The 17,240-nt window shown below is 43.4% G+C and overlaps 1 protein-coding gene across 1 annotated transcript in view; it reads left to right on the top strand.

The window, feature by feature from the left end:
• LOC117347256 (sialic acid synthase-like) overlaps positions 1-17,240 on the top strand; it is a 189,186-nt gene that overhangs the window by 6,510 nt on the left and 165,436 nt on the right. Inside the window, exon 2 of the mRNA XM_033917928.1 lies at positions 15,841-16,056. Within this exon, the coding sequence (XP_033773819.1) occupies positions 15,841-16,056 (216 nt within the window). The remainder of the gene's footprint in view (positions 1-15,840; positions 16,057-17,240) is intronic.

Genomic DNA, 17,240 nt, shown 5'->3' with positions numbered 1-17,240 from the left:
AGGAGCCTCAAGCTCATCTAACTAAAAAAATAAAATGCCATGACATTAAAACGTAATTATAGTATATATACAGTGTAGCATGGGTTAAAACAACAGTACTAATATAGGATAAAATAAAATCTTATAAAATCATGTGTGCAGAACAATACGTTCCTGATGAGCTGTATGGAAAAATAATAGTAATGAATACTAATATGTGAAAAGAGAATCAGTGAAAAGGGGCAAAAACAGGACAGCAAAGAAACTAAAAGTCCATGGAGGGATGTGCAGAGATCAACCTGTGCATATAATGCAGTGGTTCCCAAACCTGTCCTGGGGGACCCCCCAGCCAGTCAGGTTTTCCAGATATCCCTAATGAATATGCATGAGAGAGATTTGCATATAATGGAAGTGACAGGTATGCAAATCTCTCTCATGCATATTCATTAGGGATATCTGGAAAACCTGACTGGCTTGGGGTCCCCCAGGACAGGTTTGGGAACCACTGATATAATGTGATACAAGCACCAATGTGCTGGTGTGATCCAAGTGAAATGATGGGAAACCTAAATGAAAATGGTCTAATCCTAATCTGGCTACCAGGTAGCACAGAATCTGAGCGCAGGAATCATGATAATATAGGACACCGCCACAAGAGAGTAAAAGCACAAATGCAAAGCAGGAACTCAAGTGACAAGAGGCTCCTAACAAATAGTACTGACAACGTCAGATATGTGAAAGGAGGCAGGATGCAGCATGCACACAAGAAGCTAGAAAGATAATAAGGACCGTGCAGGAAATCCAACAATAAATGTAAAACAAAGTAGTGTTAACACTGATATGCTAGAAACGATCCAAAAGAGAAGATATAGACTGATTAAAAAGTGAATAAATAAATAGGACTTACCCAAATAGATCCGCAAAAGAGCACAAGATATGCAGTGTAAAAAGATGCCATGGGAAACAGAAAGCAAGGATATTCTAGGGTAATGTAATGTGGAGGCACATGATTGGAGGAGAACAATACCATGTGATGAGCTGTGTGAGAGAGTAAGGGGCTGTGCCAAAATTATCAGCTGGATTGTAGGCAGTGCAAAAGGAGGGGGAGACTGAGGCAAAATTACATGAAGGCACGGGGAGGAGGGCACCGAATCGGGAGGCCGATTATTTTTTTTAAAAAGAAATTGATTCGAATCGATTTACCCGAAGTGAATCAGTGAATCGATTTGAATTGGAAATCGGGCAGCACTATTCCCTACTCTTCTCCAAGGACCTTCAGATCAGCTTGAAAGGTCACTTGGACACACAAAGTCAGAGGCGTGAAGAAAGTACAAGAAATTTATTACGGTATACCGGACTCTAGTGCAGTTAATAGCCTGCCTACTAGAGTGTCAGAAACAGGAAATACACACGGACTTTTATGCCCTTTTTGCGAACTAATATATGCAAAAACTACAATTTTCATTTGTTACTTCTATAACTTTTCTACAATTATTATTGGTCCTAAGCTCACACTAGCAGGTCACTTATCTAACTCTTACAGTTCTAAATGTTAAATGTACAGAAGGGCAGGGTACATCATGGCTCAAACTCTTATCTATTCAGCTTACAATGTGGTAAGGTAGGGACATACATTTTAGGCAGATGAAGTCAATAGATTGTACACTTTCTTCAGCTATGTAGACCAGAGCAATATTTTAAACAACAGTTAACCATTTCATGACCCTACATTCCCCCCTTTCAAGCTGGCGTACCTAAGGAGCCAAGCCTGACAAAATAAAGTTAGGGGTCAGGAAAGTCGGGGTTCCCAGTGGGTAAGGGACGATACTGAGAGAGGGCAAGGGCCAATACAGCAGTGGAACGGTTGACAGCAGAGTCGATAGTTCAGTGGAGCAGCTTTATGGCTATGGGGACTACACAGGGCAGGCAGCAAAGGAGCAGAGAAGACAGGGCGGCAACCAGCAAGATGGTCTTCAGTGCTGAACCAGATGGAACCAGGAGCTGAAGGTACCAGAGATTCAGTCTGCAGTAAGGCCACGCCAGGTCTGGTCAGGAACATGAGCCAGTTTGGTGATACGATCCACATCGTTCTCAATCACTTTACCATCATCATCAAGTTCAAGGCAACAGTTGGAAAGGTTGAATTTACCACAGGCAATACCCTCTATCTAGAGTTAGGCAGTTCTGAGAAATAGCAATGCACATTTTAGCATTCGCTCTGCCAATGGTACTCAAAGCTCAGGTGGTCTCATTAGTTATCAGTTTGAGTACAGCTTGTAGATGATTAATGCAGTTCAGCATATAGATTGGGGTCCGATAGCCCCAGGTGTCATCCTCGGTCCATGTGGCAGGTCCATAAGCAGCAATGATACATTCTGCAGGACAGTCATTACCCCATTCACCTATTTTAAGGGAATTGGTGGAAGTAGACTGCTTTTGGCGACCTCTGGTGTTGAATACAGGGGCTCCCAGGTGTTCACCATTGGCCAGCGGTAACAGGAAGAAGCTGGGACGGATCATGCAAAGTACACATGTACCAGTCCAGTTAGCAGGCAACCAAGAGTAGGCAAACAGATCACAGAGCCAGTATCAACTATCAGGAGCTGACCATCTTTCATAGGAAGTTTCATTAAGCAGTGTCTGAAGGGCGCTGAAGACAGTGGGAAGCAACAATGGAGGTTCACAAGACCCATCGTGAAGGTTGTGGACCTGACGTAAAAGTGAGGGTCTGTGAAATCAGGTTTAACATGTCCAGCTGCTTTGCCTCCCATAGCCACTGTTCCCCCATACCAGTCCCTCCTCATACAAAACAATTGCTAACATTAAGAGTCTGGCCTATAGTTTCAGCAAACTGTATAAACAGATTACAGGATATCAGCATCTACTTTCATAAAACTGGGGAAACACCAAAGAGTGATGGACAGGAGCACATGAGCCGGATACAATACGGACATATACAATAGTACCTGGGTCTCACCTTTTACCATCAGTATACAATGCCATGCGGTCTCTGGCCTTCTGGACTTGGACATTGGCATTCCAGTTATATGGGTCAGTGAGAGTGAAAACCATGGGATTACAGTAGCCTGTAGTACACAAGGGGCTGCAGTTAGGACCTATAGTAAGGGAGGCAGACGGGGTATTAGGGGGATATTTGTGTGGGTTATTGTAGGTGGCCCACAAGACATTTTCCTATAAAGGACAGGCTCCACCATTAGTGAAGGTTTCCTCATAGGGGCAGTTCTTAAAGGCATCAGGTTATACAGACATATATACTTAGCACATTTGGTATAATAACGCTGTCAATCTAGGGAGCCACACAAAACTATTAGGGGTAGTACCATGACCTTGAGAAACATCAAATAACACACATGTATCACAATACAAAGACACCGGGCGAGTGGGGTCTACAATAAAAGTCTAGTTGATAAGTGGACCCTCAAAATTATCAATGCAGATTTCCGCCCACTTTTAAACTTCATCACCAGTAGGTTGGAAACAGAAAATACCCTCAAATGTTTGACATTTTCTCCTTCATGCAAACAAACAAACATGCAATGTTTAACTCATGCAAACAAACATGCAAATGTTTAACTCCTTCATGCAAACAAACATCAGGCAAAGGGCTTATTAAGTACAATAGGAAAGAACTACAGAAAAAGAAGCATAAGTAAGGGCAACACAAATATCAGATATATATATACAGTGGTGCCTCACACAACGAACTTAATTGGTTCCAGGAGCAAGTTTGTTATGTGAAACGTTCGTTATGTGAAACGCGTTTTCCCATAGGAATACATGTAAAAAAAAATAATTCGTTCTGCAGCATAAAATATGCTAAGATGACATAAAAAAGATAAATTTTTTGTTATTATTTTTATTTAGATACATCTAAAAACATACATCTCCCTGTCCTTTTACTTCCACTATCTTCCTATCCCATCTCTATTCCCTTTTGTCCCTCTCCCCATGATCAATCATCTCACCACCTCTCTCTGCCCTCACCCTCAGGGTTCAAGATTGCTTCCACTCTTTTTCCTGTTGTTCTCTCTGCCTGTCACCCTATGATTTAGCATCCCTTCTGCCCTTGTCCAATATTTCCCCTTCTCTCCCTCCCTCTCATCCCCTGCTCCAACATGTGCTTTCAGCGGCCTTCTCCCCCCTTAAGCGTCTTTTCTTCTCCACTCCACCTTTCCTCCCTCCCTGCCTCCACCTTTGTGGCGCTTTTGCACCCGACCGACAACAGAACAGGCCCGGTCGGACAAATCTCCCTGTCCTGTAGCCGCGAATCTAAATTACCTTCTTACAGCAGCTGGATTATTGAAGCTGCTGTAAGAGGTAATTTAGATTCGCGGCTACAGGGCAGGGAGGTTTGTCGGCCGGGCCTGTTGTCGGTCGATCGGGGGACCTGACCAGCTGTGCACATTCTTCGGGGCGGACCGCCCCCTCCCCCCTCTTTCGTTCGCCATTGCCTTCTTCCTACCTGCCCTGCCGCAGCCGCACACAGCCGACCGGAAGTCTTCCTGATGTCAGCGCTGACGTCGGAGGAAGGGAGGGCTTTGCTTAAGCCCTCCCTCCGACGTCAGCGCTGACATCGGGAAGATTTCCGTTCGGCTGTGTGCTGCGACAGGGCAGGTAAGGAGAAGGAGACTACCCTCGACCAACCCCGCTGCGATCCAACCCCGCAGGAACCCCGGAAGGATGCAGCTCGGGCGACTTCGTTGTGTGAAACGAAGTACGTTATACGGATCACGACATAAAGTTCGTTGTGCGCAGCGTCCGCTGTGCGAGGCGGCCGTTATGCGAGGCACCACTGTACTAACATAGGAAGCTCATTTTTCTTTCAGGCACAACTTAGAAAACTTCAAACAGTTATACTCAAGACACTTGCTAAAGGCAGTGGTGAACCACAGGCAGTCAATTAAACTCAAACACTTATAAAGAATTATATTCAGAACACCTGCTAAGTACAATGGTAAATATTCAGAACTTTTGAGGTCTTAGAAAGCTTCAGCTGAAGATCCGTTTTGTAATGGAACCAAGTTTCATGTCCGGACACCTTGACAACTGTAAGAGAAGAAATTAGGACAGTAAAAGGACCTATCCACCTGGGTTTCAGGGGGGTCTGACTTCCAAGTTTTAGCCATACTGTATTTCCAGGGACATACCCATGGACTTGTGTAGCTATCGATAGTGGGGCCCTTTCCAGGACCCATTTGTGGAGCTCTTGAAGGGCCTTAGCTAAAGATTGGACCTGACTCTGGAGGATATCTGATCCCAGAGTAGCAAAGAACCAGGATCTGGGTTCTCAATGGGTGGTGGCCGACCGAACATGAGCTCAAATGGGGACAATTTAGTGGGTTTAGATGGGGTGCATCTAATCTGAAAAAGAACAGAAGGCAGCAGGACAGGCCAGGACAGATTAGTTTCTTCAGTTCATTTCGTGAGAAGGGTCTTAAGGGTTCTGTTCATCCTTTCAACTCTGGGGGTGGTAAGCAGCATATAATTTCTATTCAATTTGGAGGGCCTGAGCAATTTGTTGGACGACATCGGCAATGAAAGCAGGGGCCGTTGTCACTGCCTATGGAAACAAGGAGATCAAAGCATGGAATTATTCAGGAGGTGTTTGGTTACGTCTCTGGCGCATTCAGTGCAAGTAAGGAAGGGTTTGACCCATCTAGTCAGGGTGTCTGTGAAGACTAGGAAGTGACTGAAGGAACGAGAGGTGGGCATGTGGGTGAAGTCTACAGACAGAACCTGCATCGGATATGTTCCAATGGGTTGGTGTCCAAGAGGTTGCAGTCATCTGATTGGGAATTTTATTCTAGAACCGACAACACACTGTCGGACCATATTCCAGACTAGCTGATCAAGGTGATTGATAAAGAAATGTCTCTTGAGAGTCAATTTTATAGTGGGTTCTCCAGAGTGTGCCAGATCATGACATCTTTTGACAATCGTGAGGGCCAGGTGTTGAGGAATAACTATGAGGGTACCCGCTGTGCTTGCGTTTGAAGTATCAGTGTGTGGGTCTGGATTGGCACTTGAATTGGCACATTTTGTATCCACCCCCCTTTCAGAACAGACTGGCCCGAAATAGTGCATGCCCAAGTCTGTTCCTGAGAAGTGTATTGGGGTGTAAGGGAGTCCAGAAAAGGAATGATGGTGTACAGAGGAGCCGAAGGAGGGGGCAGAGACTGGTAGCTCGGGCTGTGCGGTCGGCTAGAGCATTGCCACGAGAGACAAGGTCTGTCACGCGTCTGTAAGCATGGCAGTGCATAACAGAAACACGTGAGGGTAGTTGTACGGCCTCAAGAAGGTCAAGAATGAGGGGAGCATGATGGATCAGGCGGCTGGAGGCTGTAATGAAACCTCGATATTTCCAGATGGCCTCATGGGAATGCAAGGTAAAAAAGCATATTTGGAGTCAGTGTAGATGTTGCAAGACTGAGAGGCAGAGTGGCGCAGGGCAGAAGTGAGGGCATACAACTCAGCTTCTTGGGCAGAAGGGCCAGAGGGCAGGGGCCTGAGTCAGAAGTTTTGGAGGCATCATACAGAGGGTGGGCAATAGTAGAGAAATCAGGGATCCAGATGGGACAGTATCCTGCAATACTGAGAAAGGTGCTCAGAGCCTTGCAGTTATCAGGGACAGGGAGACTACAGACAGCCTGGACACGGGTGTAGGAAGGGACCTGGTACCCTGGGAGATTTGAAAGCCAAGGTAGGTGACACGAGGAAGGCATACTTGAAATCAATGTAAATATGGCCACAGGAAAATTTAAAAGGCAGACCCACTATCTGTATCAGGTTCCTACCCCAAAGAGCTGACTTGTAAAAATTAAGTAAAATGCAGTTCTGGATCCACCACTAAGCAAGGTAGTCTGACACAAGCGCTCTCTAAAGCAGCAGTCCCTTCACTATCAGCTGACTGGCAAAAATATTTACTTCCATATAAAAGCATCCCTAAAAATTACATTCTTATTCCTAAAAGTTACATTTTTATACTAAGCTTACATGATTTATAAAAAGAAATACAAAACAAAGATTGGAATATACAGTAAAACTTTGGATTGCAAATAACTTGGTTTGCAAGTGTTCTATAAGACAAGCAATGATTAAATTTTAACTTGCTATACCAGCAACGTCTTGCAATACACATACATACAGTATAGAAGCATCACATTTTCACAACTGAGCCAATGGTTCCTCTCTATATGACGCTGCAGAAATGCAGTGACTGTTCCAAACAAGCAAGGGCTTGCAATACAAGTATGTATATTTTTGTACACGAGTGCCCTGGACTACAAGCATATTTCTGGAACAAATGCTCCCAAACTAAGGTTTTACTGTACTCACAAGTTTAAACATTTTTCATATTTTTTTTTCCTTTTTTTACAATCAACATAGGTCTCAGTAGAGACTTACTCCCCCTCCAGAAATTCACAAAGGAGAGAGAGTTGCTTAAAGATCAAAGAGATCAAATTACAGATGTAGTCCTTTTCAGAATTTTTAAATTTAGACAAATAATTACTAAATTTGGACAAAGAACTTCTTTTTAGCATGGAATATAAGTTCCAGAAATCATATTTTTCATTTACATGCATTTCTAAATATACATAAACATTTTATAACATAGCCAAAAACTTTAAATCTAAAACTATTTATCTGTTTCAGGAGAAACTGCATTTGAAGTGCTAAACACTTCATGGCCTTATCAGCACAAAAGGAAAAGTACTCTCCTCTCATGCTGTGAACAACTGACAGTTTAAACTTCACTGATACATTTGGACAGACAGAACTCATAAAGAACCCGGGATACTGCAGGACTTGGGAATCAGATGAAGGGAAGAAATTGGCAAGGTCTGAAGCAAGGGCAGTGCTGAATAGAGTGGGCTATTTTTAAAGCCCTGGGATAGACGGGTCCAGGTTACTTGGGAGGTTTATCCAGTGGAAGGGTTTTCCCATTGGAATGCAAAAATTGGCTGACTGGAAGAGGAACCGACAGCAAACGAATGCATAAAAACCTGACGGGTTATGTCCTCTTCCAGGGAGCCAGAGGGGGCCAGCCCACAGCAAATATCGGCCATTCTAACTGGTACAGAAGAATAAGGGTTGATTTGTTAAGTTTAATCAGAGATAAATCCCTTTTTAAAATTAGCTAACATATCAAGGGATCCCCACAGGTAGACTGACATCCCCCCATTGTGCAATGGAGGACAAAAACACTTCCCTGTATTCCTGGCCCTGCCCGTCTCCGGACTAGGGAAACGCAGTACTAACAGGTCCACACTCGCTTCGTCCTCAAGGACGTCTCAGACACTCTCAAACACACAAAAAACAACAGACTTCAGTTTAGTTACCCAATCAGAAAATAACAGTTCCTAGAATCCCTTCCCATGACTTCAGCGACAGATCAAGTGGCTTACTAGGCAGGAGATGAGAGACAGGATAGGGATGATCAATTCCCACTTACCAGATGGTGGCCACTCCAGGACAGAATTAAACTGATACAGATTCTTGTACTTTAAACTGAGACTAGATAAGTCAGTTGAAGCGGTCCAACGTCCTGAGGTCTGCCAACCCCCCAAAAGGAAGGCAGCCGGCTAAGCAGACACGTCAGCCGTAGGACCAGAAACAAGTGACCAATCGAGTAACCAGTGGTCAAAGAGACCTTCAAGTTCCTGTTCGGAAGCCAAATGAAAGGTCACTTGGACACACAAAGTCAGAGGCATGAAGAAAGTACAAGAAATTTATTACGGTATACCGGACTCTAGTGCAGTTAATAGCCTGCCTATTAGAGTGTCAGAAACAGGAAATACACGGACTTTTATGCCCTTTTTGCAAACTAATATATGCAAAAACTACAATTTTCATTTGACTTCTATAACTTTTCTACAATTATTATTGGTCCTAAGCTCACACTAGCAGGTCACTTATCTAACTCTTACAGTTCTAAATGTTAAATGTACAGAAGGGCAGGGTACATCATGGCTCAAACTCTTATCTATTCAGCTTACAATGTGGTAAGGTAGGGACATACATTTTAGGCAGATGAAGTCAATAGATTGTACACTTTCTTCAGCTATGTAGACCAGAGCAATATTTTAAACAACAGTTAACCATTTCATGACCCTACAAGCTAACCAGAACTTATTGACTGTCCCCTCCCCCAATCAAGGAATTTTATTACACTAGAAACACTAATTTCTCTGTTACAGTTCCAACCCTATAGAATGCCTGCCATCTCAACTCCACCAAGAAAATTCACTCGCAAAATTCAAAACTAAAAACTTTCTTATTCCAAGACGCATACCATAGTGTTTAACACGACCCTTTTCTAACTGTACAGCAGTATACTAAACGAACTGCTTTTAAGAAGCAACCCTTCCCCCCTTTCCTGGTGTTTTTTTCCTCCCCCTCTACCCCTCTCTCTCTTTTTTTATTTTTTTAACAATGTAATTGCAAACTTTCCTTCCCTCTCTCCCCAAACTTGCATACGTCATTGTATTCGTCCATTTAATGTCCAACCTTTTATTTTTTACGCCCATTCTTAAATTTATTTTAATGTTTTTAGCTTTGTAAACTGGCCAGATACATGATGATGATCGGTATGTTAAAATGTAAATAAACTTGGAAACATGGTTATTTCACAATAGCCACGTGCTGCTGCAGAAGGAATCTACTATGGATTTTTCCCTCTGTCTTTGTTGTACTTCACTGGGCTCTCTAGCTCCACCTACAGTTCTTTCCTTCTGAGCATGTGCCTATAGGAGTGCTTGTTCTACTTTGACCATTTCATTTTTTTTTTTTGTGTTCAAAAATTATTATTAATATTTAGAGAAGTACAATAACAAAGTATTACAACGAATATGCATTACACAAACATAGAAACATAGATGGAATTTTTTGTCCTCACTATCTCCCCTCCTGCCTGCGTGTACCCCGGATATTGCTCTTTTCTATGCTGGAGCGGCTCTCTCTAGATGTTCTGGAGGGCAGAAGTTACTGGCGTTTAAGGCTATGCTCTTGGCTAAGAAGGCCATTCTGATATTCTGGCGGGTTCCACATGCACCCTCTTTTTCTCAGTGGCGATTGTCTCTTTACGAGTTAGCGCTTGTAGAGCGTAGGATGGTGGGGACCCGTGATGAGAGCAGATGGACTAAATTTCAGGATGTATGGGAGGGATACTGGTTGTCCCTTTCACATAGGGAGAGGAGTACGCTGCTAAATAGTTAATCTTCTGGGTTGCGTTGATAATGTGGGGGGGGTTCGTATGCTATTTCCCCTAGCGCTGGGTATGATCGGTTTCTTGTAGCGGCATCCTTCCTAATATATTTTACTCCTTTTCTTTTGTCTTTGTCTCTTTCTTTATCTTTTTCTTTTCTCTCCTTGAGATGGTTTATACACCATACGGGTCTGGGTTAGGAAGAGGGGGATGGGGGTAGGGTGGGGGGTTTTGGATGGGGGTTATTGTAAAACAATGTATTGGGCTTTGTGGACTTCTGTTCACCTGCATTTGTGGGTACTTCAGATGTGTTTGCCTTTTGGCTTTACGGATTTGTATCTGTTTTGTGTTGTATTATGTTCTGTTGCCTTTGCCCAATAAAGAAATATTATATAAAAAAAAAAAAAAAGAAGAAACATAGAAACATAGAAAGATGACGGCAGAAAAGGGCTATAGCCCATCAAGTCTGCCCACTCTACTGTCCCACCCCATTAAGTCAGAGTGCTGCTCGACCCACGTTTAGATCCCACATGGATGTCCCATTTATTCTTAAAGTCGAGCACGCTAGTGGCCTTGATCACCTGTACCGGTAGTTTGTTCCAGTGATCCACCACCCTTTCTGTAAAGAAATACTTCCTGGTGTCACCACCAAATCTCCCTCCTCTGAGTTTGAGCGGGTGCCCCCTTGTGACTGAAGGTCCTTTAGGAAAGAATATGTTGTTTTCCACCTCGACACGACCCGTGACGTACTTAAATGTCTCAGTCATGTCACCCCTCGCCCTGCGCTCCTCTAGAGAGTAAAGCTGCAACTTGCCCAGTCTTTCCTCGTATGAGAGACCCTTGAGTCCGGAGACCATCCTAGTGGCCATTCGCTGGACTGACTCAACTCGAAGTACATCTTTACGGTAATGTGGCCTCCAGAATTGCACACAGTACTCCAGATGAGGTCTCACCATGGCTCTGTACAGTGGCATTATGACTTCAGGTTTACGGCTGTCGAAGCTTCTATTGATACATCCCACCATCCGCTTTGCCTTGGATGAGGCCTTCTCTACCTGTTTGGTAGCCTTCATGTCTGCACTGATGATTACTCCCAAGTCCCGTTCTTCTGAGGTCGTAGCTAGTGTTTCTCCATTCAAGGTGTATGTTCTGCATGGATTTCTGCTGCCGAGATGCATCACCTTACACTTCTTTGCGTTGAAACCCAGCTGCCATGTTGAGGACCAGTTTTCCAACTTGATCAGATCCTGCGCCATACCATCCGTGAGATCGCTTTCACCTACTATATTACACAGTTTGGCGTCGTCGGCAAACAGCGCTATTTTTCCCTGCGCTCAGCTTAGAGGGAACATTGAGATTCGTGACCTCACTAAATACCTCGAGTCTTTCATCCCAAAACTACTAGACCTTACCTTCCAAAAGGACTTCGAAATTGAAAGAATGCATCGTGTGCTATCACATCGCAACAAGGACAATCGCTACCCCACGCCAGTGGTTATAAAGCTGCTGAGGTACCAGCAAGTGCTAGAAATCATGTAGAGAGCCAAGATTTGCGCGCCAGTGAAGCACGAGGGCGCCACCATTCTTTTTGTGCCTGATCTCAGCAAAACAACGGCTCTTCGTCGAAAGCAGCTACTAGCTTACCGGCCTCAACTAAAGCAACTGAATGCAAGATTCGGGCTCCTCTACCCAGCCAGAATGAGGGTAGCACTAAATAACCAGACAAAAGATTTTACCAACCCTGAAGATCTTGCCTCCTTTATTGAGCAACAGTCACTGACTCCCATCAACCAGGTTTGAAAGAAAATGGCTTCGGGCCTGCACCATGTTTTGCTATGTCCTACGGCACTGGATTCACATTTGCATGCCTATGTGCACCGCGGCACACTCTTTCTATAAGCATGTGACCTAGCACATTTTGCCTGCTATTTTTTATGCTCACTTGTGTGCATGCAAAGTTAACCTGATAATTATTGAAGTAGCTTAATGCTCTTTTATTATGTTTTCACTATGCATGGGTGCTCTGCTTTCCTTTGTTCTTTGCCTGCTATATTAGCTGCACTTGCATAGTATTTGTTTTGATGTTTCTCTCACAATTGCACTGGTACGGTGTTTTTCTGGTCTTATTATTTCTTGTTTTTCCTACAAGATTCATATACTGTATTGCAAAGTAAGTATTATTGAACACAAGTAAACATGATGTGAAGAGCAAATAATAACATTGAATGATAAAGATCATTATAAGAAGTTTGAAATTGAAAAGACAATTACATGGTCTAAAAATAGGATGATGATGAGTGCGAAAGCATAAATTCACAGAAAGAGAAGTATTCTGTATGCTTGAGATTCAGTGTTTGAACTGGAGGATGTAAAAGATTATATACATACATAAGTATAGTACATATACACATATAGAGTACTTTTCTGTCAATGAGAAAGTATTTTTCCTCATCAAGGGCAAGCACAGGAATATTGGAGAATTGAACATTAAAAGCAGTCGTAAATTGAAAAGACAATTATTGTTCCAGATCCTCACTCTCATCTGAAGAAATAAATGCATGTTGTGTCAGAAGTATATGAAGACCTGTTAATGCTTAAAAAAATTCTTAGTCAACAGAGATATAATGACTGCAAGGGTAAGCACAGGAACATTGTAGAAATTGACAGGGAGTGGATGAAACTCTAGTGCGAAAGCCTAAATTCACAGAAAGATAAGTATTCTGTATGCTTTAGATATAAAATAGTTAAGCCTTGAGCATCAGTGTTTGAACTGGAGGATGTAAAAGGCTATGAACTTTAAATCATATATAGAGATACATACATAAATCTAGTTCATATAGAGTACGTTTTGTTCAATGCTAAAGTATTGTTCCCCCATCAAGCACAGGAACATTTGAAAAATGGACATAGTGTGGAGAAAACTGACTCTTTGGTTCTCATTCAGTCAGTGTGTGTGTGTCTGTGTGCAGTGTGAGCCACAATAGTGGTCGCTGAAACAGGGGTGGTTGGTGGAGAGGTACTTAGATTAACTGAGTACTTTGCAAAAATGTCATAGATTCACAGAGAAGATGGCTTCCTATTATGGATTTTGTGTGCACAAGCACAAATTCTCCAAGCGTGAAGTACTCTGATTAACTGAGTACATGTTGCTCAATGCTAAACTGCTATTCCCCATCAAGAGGAAAGTTAGAAATATAGATGAAATGGACTAGGCCTGGGGGAAACTGGCGCACCTGTTCAATGCTAGTGCTTTGACACTGCACTTAGGAAGTATGTATTAAATACATGCTATTACTTCAGGAGACCAGTGCCCCTGTTTTATTAATGGTAAGTAGTTCTGGATTTAAAGCAAACTAAATGCGCATCTCCTTACAAGAGGCATACAGGGAGATGGGTGACTAAAATTATGCCAGGTGTACACCTTATACATCTATCACATTGTGTGTGCATGAAAGGAAAGATTTTAACATATCACCTCTATGCATTTCATCTAATTTATACTTAAAGGATTAAGAATGAGAAGTGTTCTACTCTATTAAGAACATCTCTAAACAATATAAGCTGTCAATCTTGTAGCATTACAAATTCTACCTAGTTGACACAGCCATGTAAATTAAAAGTTATGTTTGATAAGGTTTTGCATTTATCCTGTACGCAGTTGTTCTTTATTTTCAATAAACTGTATATTAAAATGTCTTTTTAAAAGTATCATAGATATGATGTCACATTTTTCTGATCATCAAAGGAGAGCTGGCAAGCCAAGTGCAGACATGGGAGCTGAGACAGTAGGAGGCAGGCGAGTCATGATGCTGGAGAATTCAATTGTGAAGTTGTAGTCACAGCTGCTGCAACACAGGAGGCTGGAGGGCAAAGAAAACACTGCGGTCAGGGAGGAGAGAGAGAGGGAGGGTGAGGGAGGAGAGAGAGAGGGAGGGTGAGGGAGGAGAGAGAGAGGGAGGGTGAGGGAGGGAGAGAGAGGGAGGGTGAGGGAGGGAGAGAGCCACTCACAGGACTGAAGATCTCACGAGACGGTAGGAGGCAGGCGAGTCATGATGCTGGAGACTGTAGGTGGAGTGGGGTGGGTAAGTTGGGAACGGATGTGAAGGGGTGGGAGTGTGGAGGGGGGTGGATGAAAAGGGGAGGGAGTTTTTGTCATTTTTTTGTATTTTTTCTGGGAGGGCTGAGGGCAGGAGGGGGAGGGAGTGAAGCGGGGGGGAGAAGGGGAGGAAGGAATGGTGACCAGAGGGTGCAGACAACTGAGCGCAAGGTTGACGGCGCGCCGAAGAAAGCACTATTTTAAACTGCTCCGATGGGGGTGGGAAGGACATCGCGCTGCCGTTGTGGGTGGTTTGTAACCCCCCTCATTATACTTAAAACTTAACTTTTTCCGTAAAAAACAGGCAATAAGTTCGGTTTCAAGTATAATGAGGGGGGTTACAACCCCCCCAAACCACCCACAATGGCAGCGCGATGTCCCCCCCACCCCCATCGGAGCCGTTTAAAATAGTGCTTTTCTTCGGCGCGCCGTCAACCTTGCGCTCAGTTGTCCGTGCTCGATTGTCGGTGCGCTGTTGTCTCGTGTGATTTTGTCTACCCCTTCCCGTGCAAGAATGACTATTGATGCGCGCATGCGCGATGAGCATTCCATGATATATAAACATACCCACATAAAAATATAAGCATACCTAATATAAACAATTCATAGTGAATTTGGCTGATTTTTAAACTTCTATCCTCGCTTTTGTTGCGATTGTGTAGCACGCATCTGGTATCGCTTGCAAAGGCAGTGACATTTACAAACACGGTTGGCGCGTGCATGAGAAATAACCTGCCTTTTCTTGCGCGTGAAGAGGAAATATAAACATACCTGTAAATGAAGGAATGTGGACGTTCGCTCTCACCAGAAGCGAGAAAAATCCACGCAAGACAAATATTCGTTATAGATCAAGTACTAGCAAAACCACGGAGAATACATATCATGAGATAACGTCGCCATGATGACGTGTTCACGTGCTGTACGTGCTCGTGTCCTTCGATGGGCAAGCGGCCTCTAGTGGTGCGCTGAATTGTCATGGCGCTGAGTTATCTTGCGCAAAATTGTCTTGCGCTGAGTTGTCGCGCTCAATTGTCTTGCGCTCAAATGTCTTACGCTGGATTGTCTTTGCGCTTACTTGTCTTGCACTGAATTGTCTTAGCGCTGATTTGTCTGCGCGATTTTGTCTGCGCGTGATTGTCTTGCGCGTTTTTGACCTGTCACCCATTGTCCTAATTCTGATATATTTTCCTGAGAAGTGGGGCAGAGACTTTGGTTTGTGGTTTTGTGAAGGTTTCCCTTTTTGAATAGTAGGTGGGTGGATAGAGGGACTTAGCTTTATTGGGTTAGGGTGTAATAGGAAATGGGTAGTATTTTAGACTTGGGTTTTGAATTTGAGAGCCCAGAAAGATAGGGTATTGTTGGAGGTGGAATTTATTGGAACTTTTGATATGTTTTCATATCCAGTGTCCATGTTGTAAAATAGTGGTTTTTTTTTAATGCTGCTTAACTCTGCAAGGGGTGGCGTATATAAACTGTCTACGTATATGAAAGATGCAAATTGAACTTTATATTCTTTTTAACAGTTTGGTTTTATTTTTAGGAGTGTGGAGCTGACTGTGCCAAGTTCCAGAAGAGCGAGTTGGAGCATAAATTTAATAAGAGAGCTCTGGAGAGACCATATACATCTAAACACTCCTGGGGAAAGACATATGGAGAGCATAAGCGCTACCTGGAGTTCAATCATGAACAGTACAGGGAGCTGCAGAGATATGCCAAGGAGATAGGAATTTTTTTTACAGCCTCTGGAATGGATGAGGTGAGGTTTACATCTATATTCAGTAGATCAACAATTACTATCTAATTCTTAAACTTTTAACTGGTTTGGTAGAGTATTGTAAATGTGAGAGACAGCTTCTTTGCTGTTTCTAGTAGTGTTTGGTTTCTATTTTAAGAACAGATATAGTAGTTAGAACTTTTACTGGTTTTTGAATGGATTTAAGAAAGTAAAACAAGAGTTGAAAAGAATCTCAACTGCCTCGGACCCATGGCAGTTTGCTTAGAGCAGGGGTGCCCACACTTTTTGGGCTTGTGAGCTACTTTTAAAATGACCAAGTCAAAATGATCTACCATCAATAAAATTTAAAAAAAACACAACGCACACTGTATGCATAGAATTGTTAATTATCATTATTATTCCAGGGTTTTTTCAAAGAGGTCAAAGCAGATGACTCTATGCACTGTCACCTCAGTAGCAACCATACAAAAATAGACAAATACCCACCCCTCTCCTTTTTACTAAACCACGATAGCAGTTTTTAGCGTAGGGAGCTGCGCTGAATACCCAGTGCTGCTCTCGACGCTTCTAGGCTCCCTGCGCTAAAAACCTCTATTGCGGTTTAGTAAAAGGGGACCATATTGTAAAATATAGAGAGCAGATATAAATTCAGACACATTTTGATCACTAAATTTAAAATAAAATCATTTTTCCTACCTTGTCTGGTGATTTCATGAGTCTCTGGTTGCACTTTCTTCTTCTGACTGTGCATCCAATCTTTCTTCCCTTCTTTTAGCCTGTATGCTTCCTCTCCTCCTGACCTCATTTCCCCCCACCCATTTCTTCTCTCCCTGCCCTCTCTTTCTTTCTCTCTTCATGCCCCCTTTCTTTTTTTCTGTTTCTCTTCTTTCCTTCTGTCTCCCTCCCTGCCCTCCCCCAAGCCACTGCCACTGCCGCTGCCATCGGATAACAGGCCCCCAAAGCTGCCCGCCGCCGGCCAAGCTCTCCTTCCTTCGGGCCCACCAGCATTCCTCTCCCCGACGTCAATTTTGCTGTCGGAGAGGAAGTTCCGCTGGCCAGAACTTCCTCTCCGACGGCAGAATTGACGTCGGGGAGAGGAAGGCTGATCGGCCCAAGATCGACCTATTGGGAGAAATTTTGCCGGGTCCTGCCTTTGAGGAAACAGAAAGTAGGCAGGACCTGGCAGCAAGAAGAGCAAATCGCAA

Source organism: Geotrypetes seraphini, chromosome 1, assembly GCF_902459505.1.
Source record: "Geotrypetes seraphini chromosome 1, aGeoSer1.1, whole genome shotgun sequence".
NCBI classification, from domain to species: domain Eukaryota; kingdom Metazoa; phylum Chordata; class Amphibia; order Gymnophiona; family Dermophiidae; genus Geotrypetes; species Geotrypetes seraphini.
The sequence above is the reverse complement of the archived record's forward strand: the minus strand, read 5'-3'. Positions and strand labels throughout refer to the sequence as shown.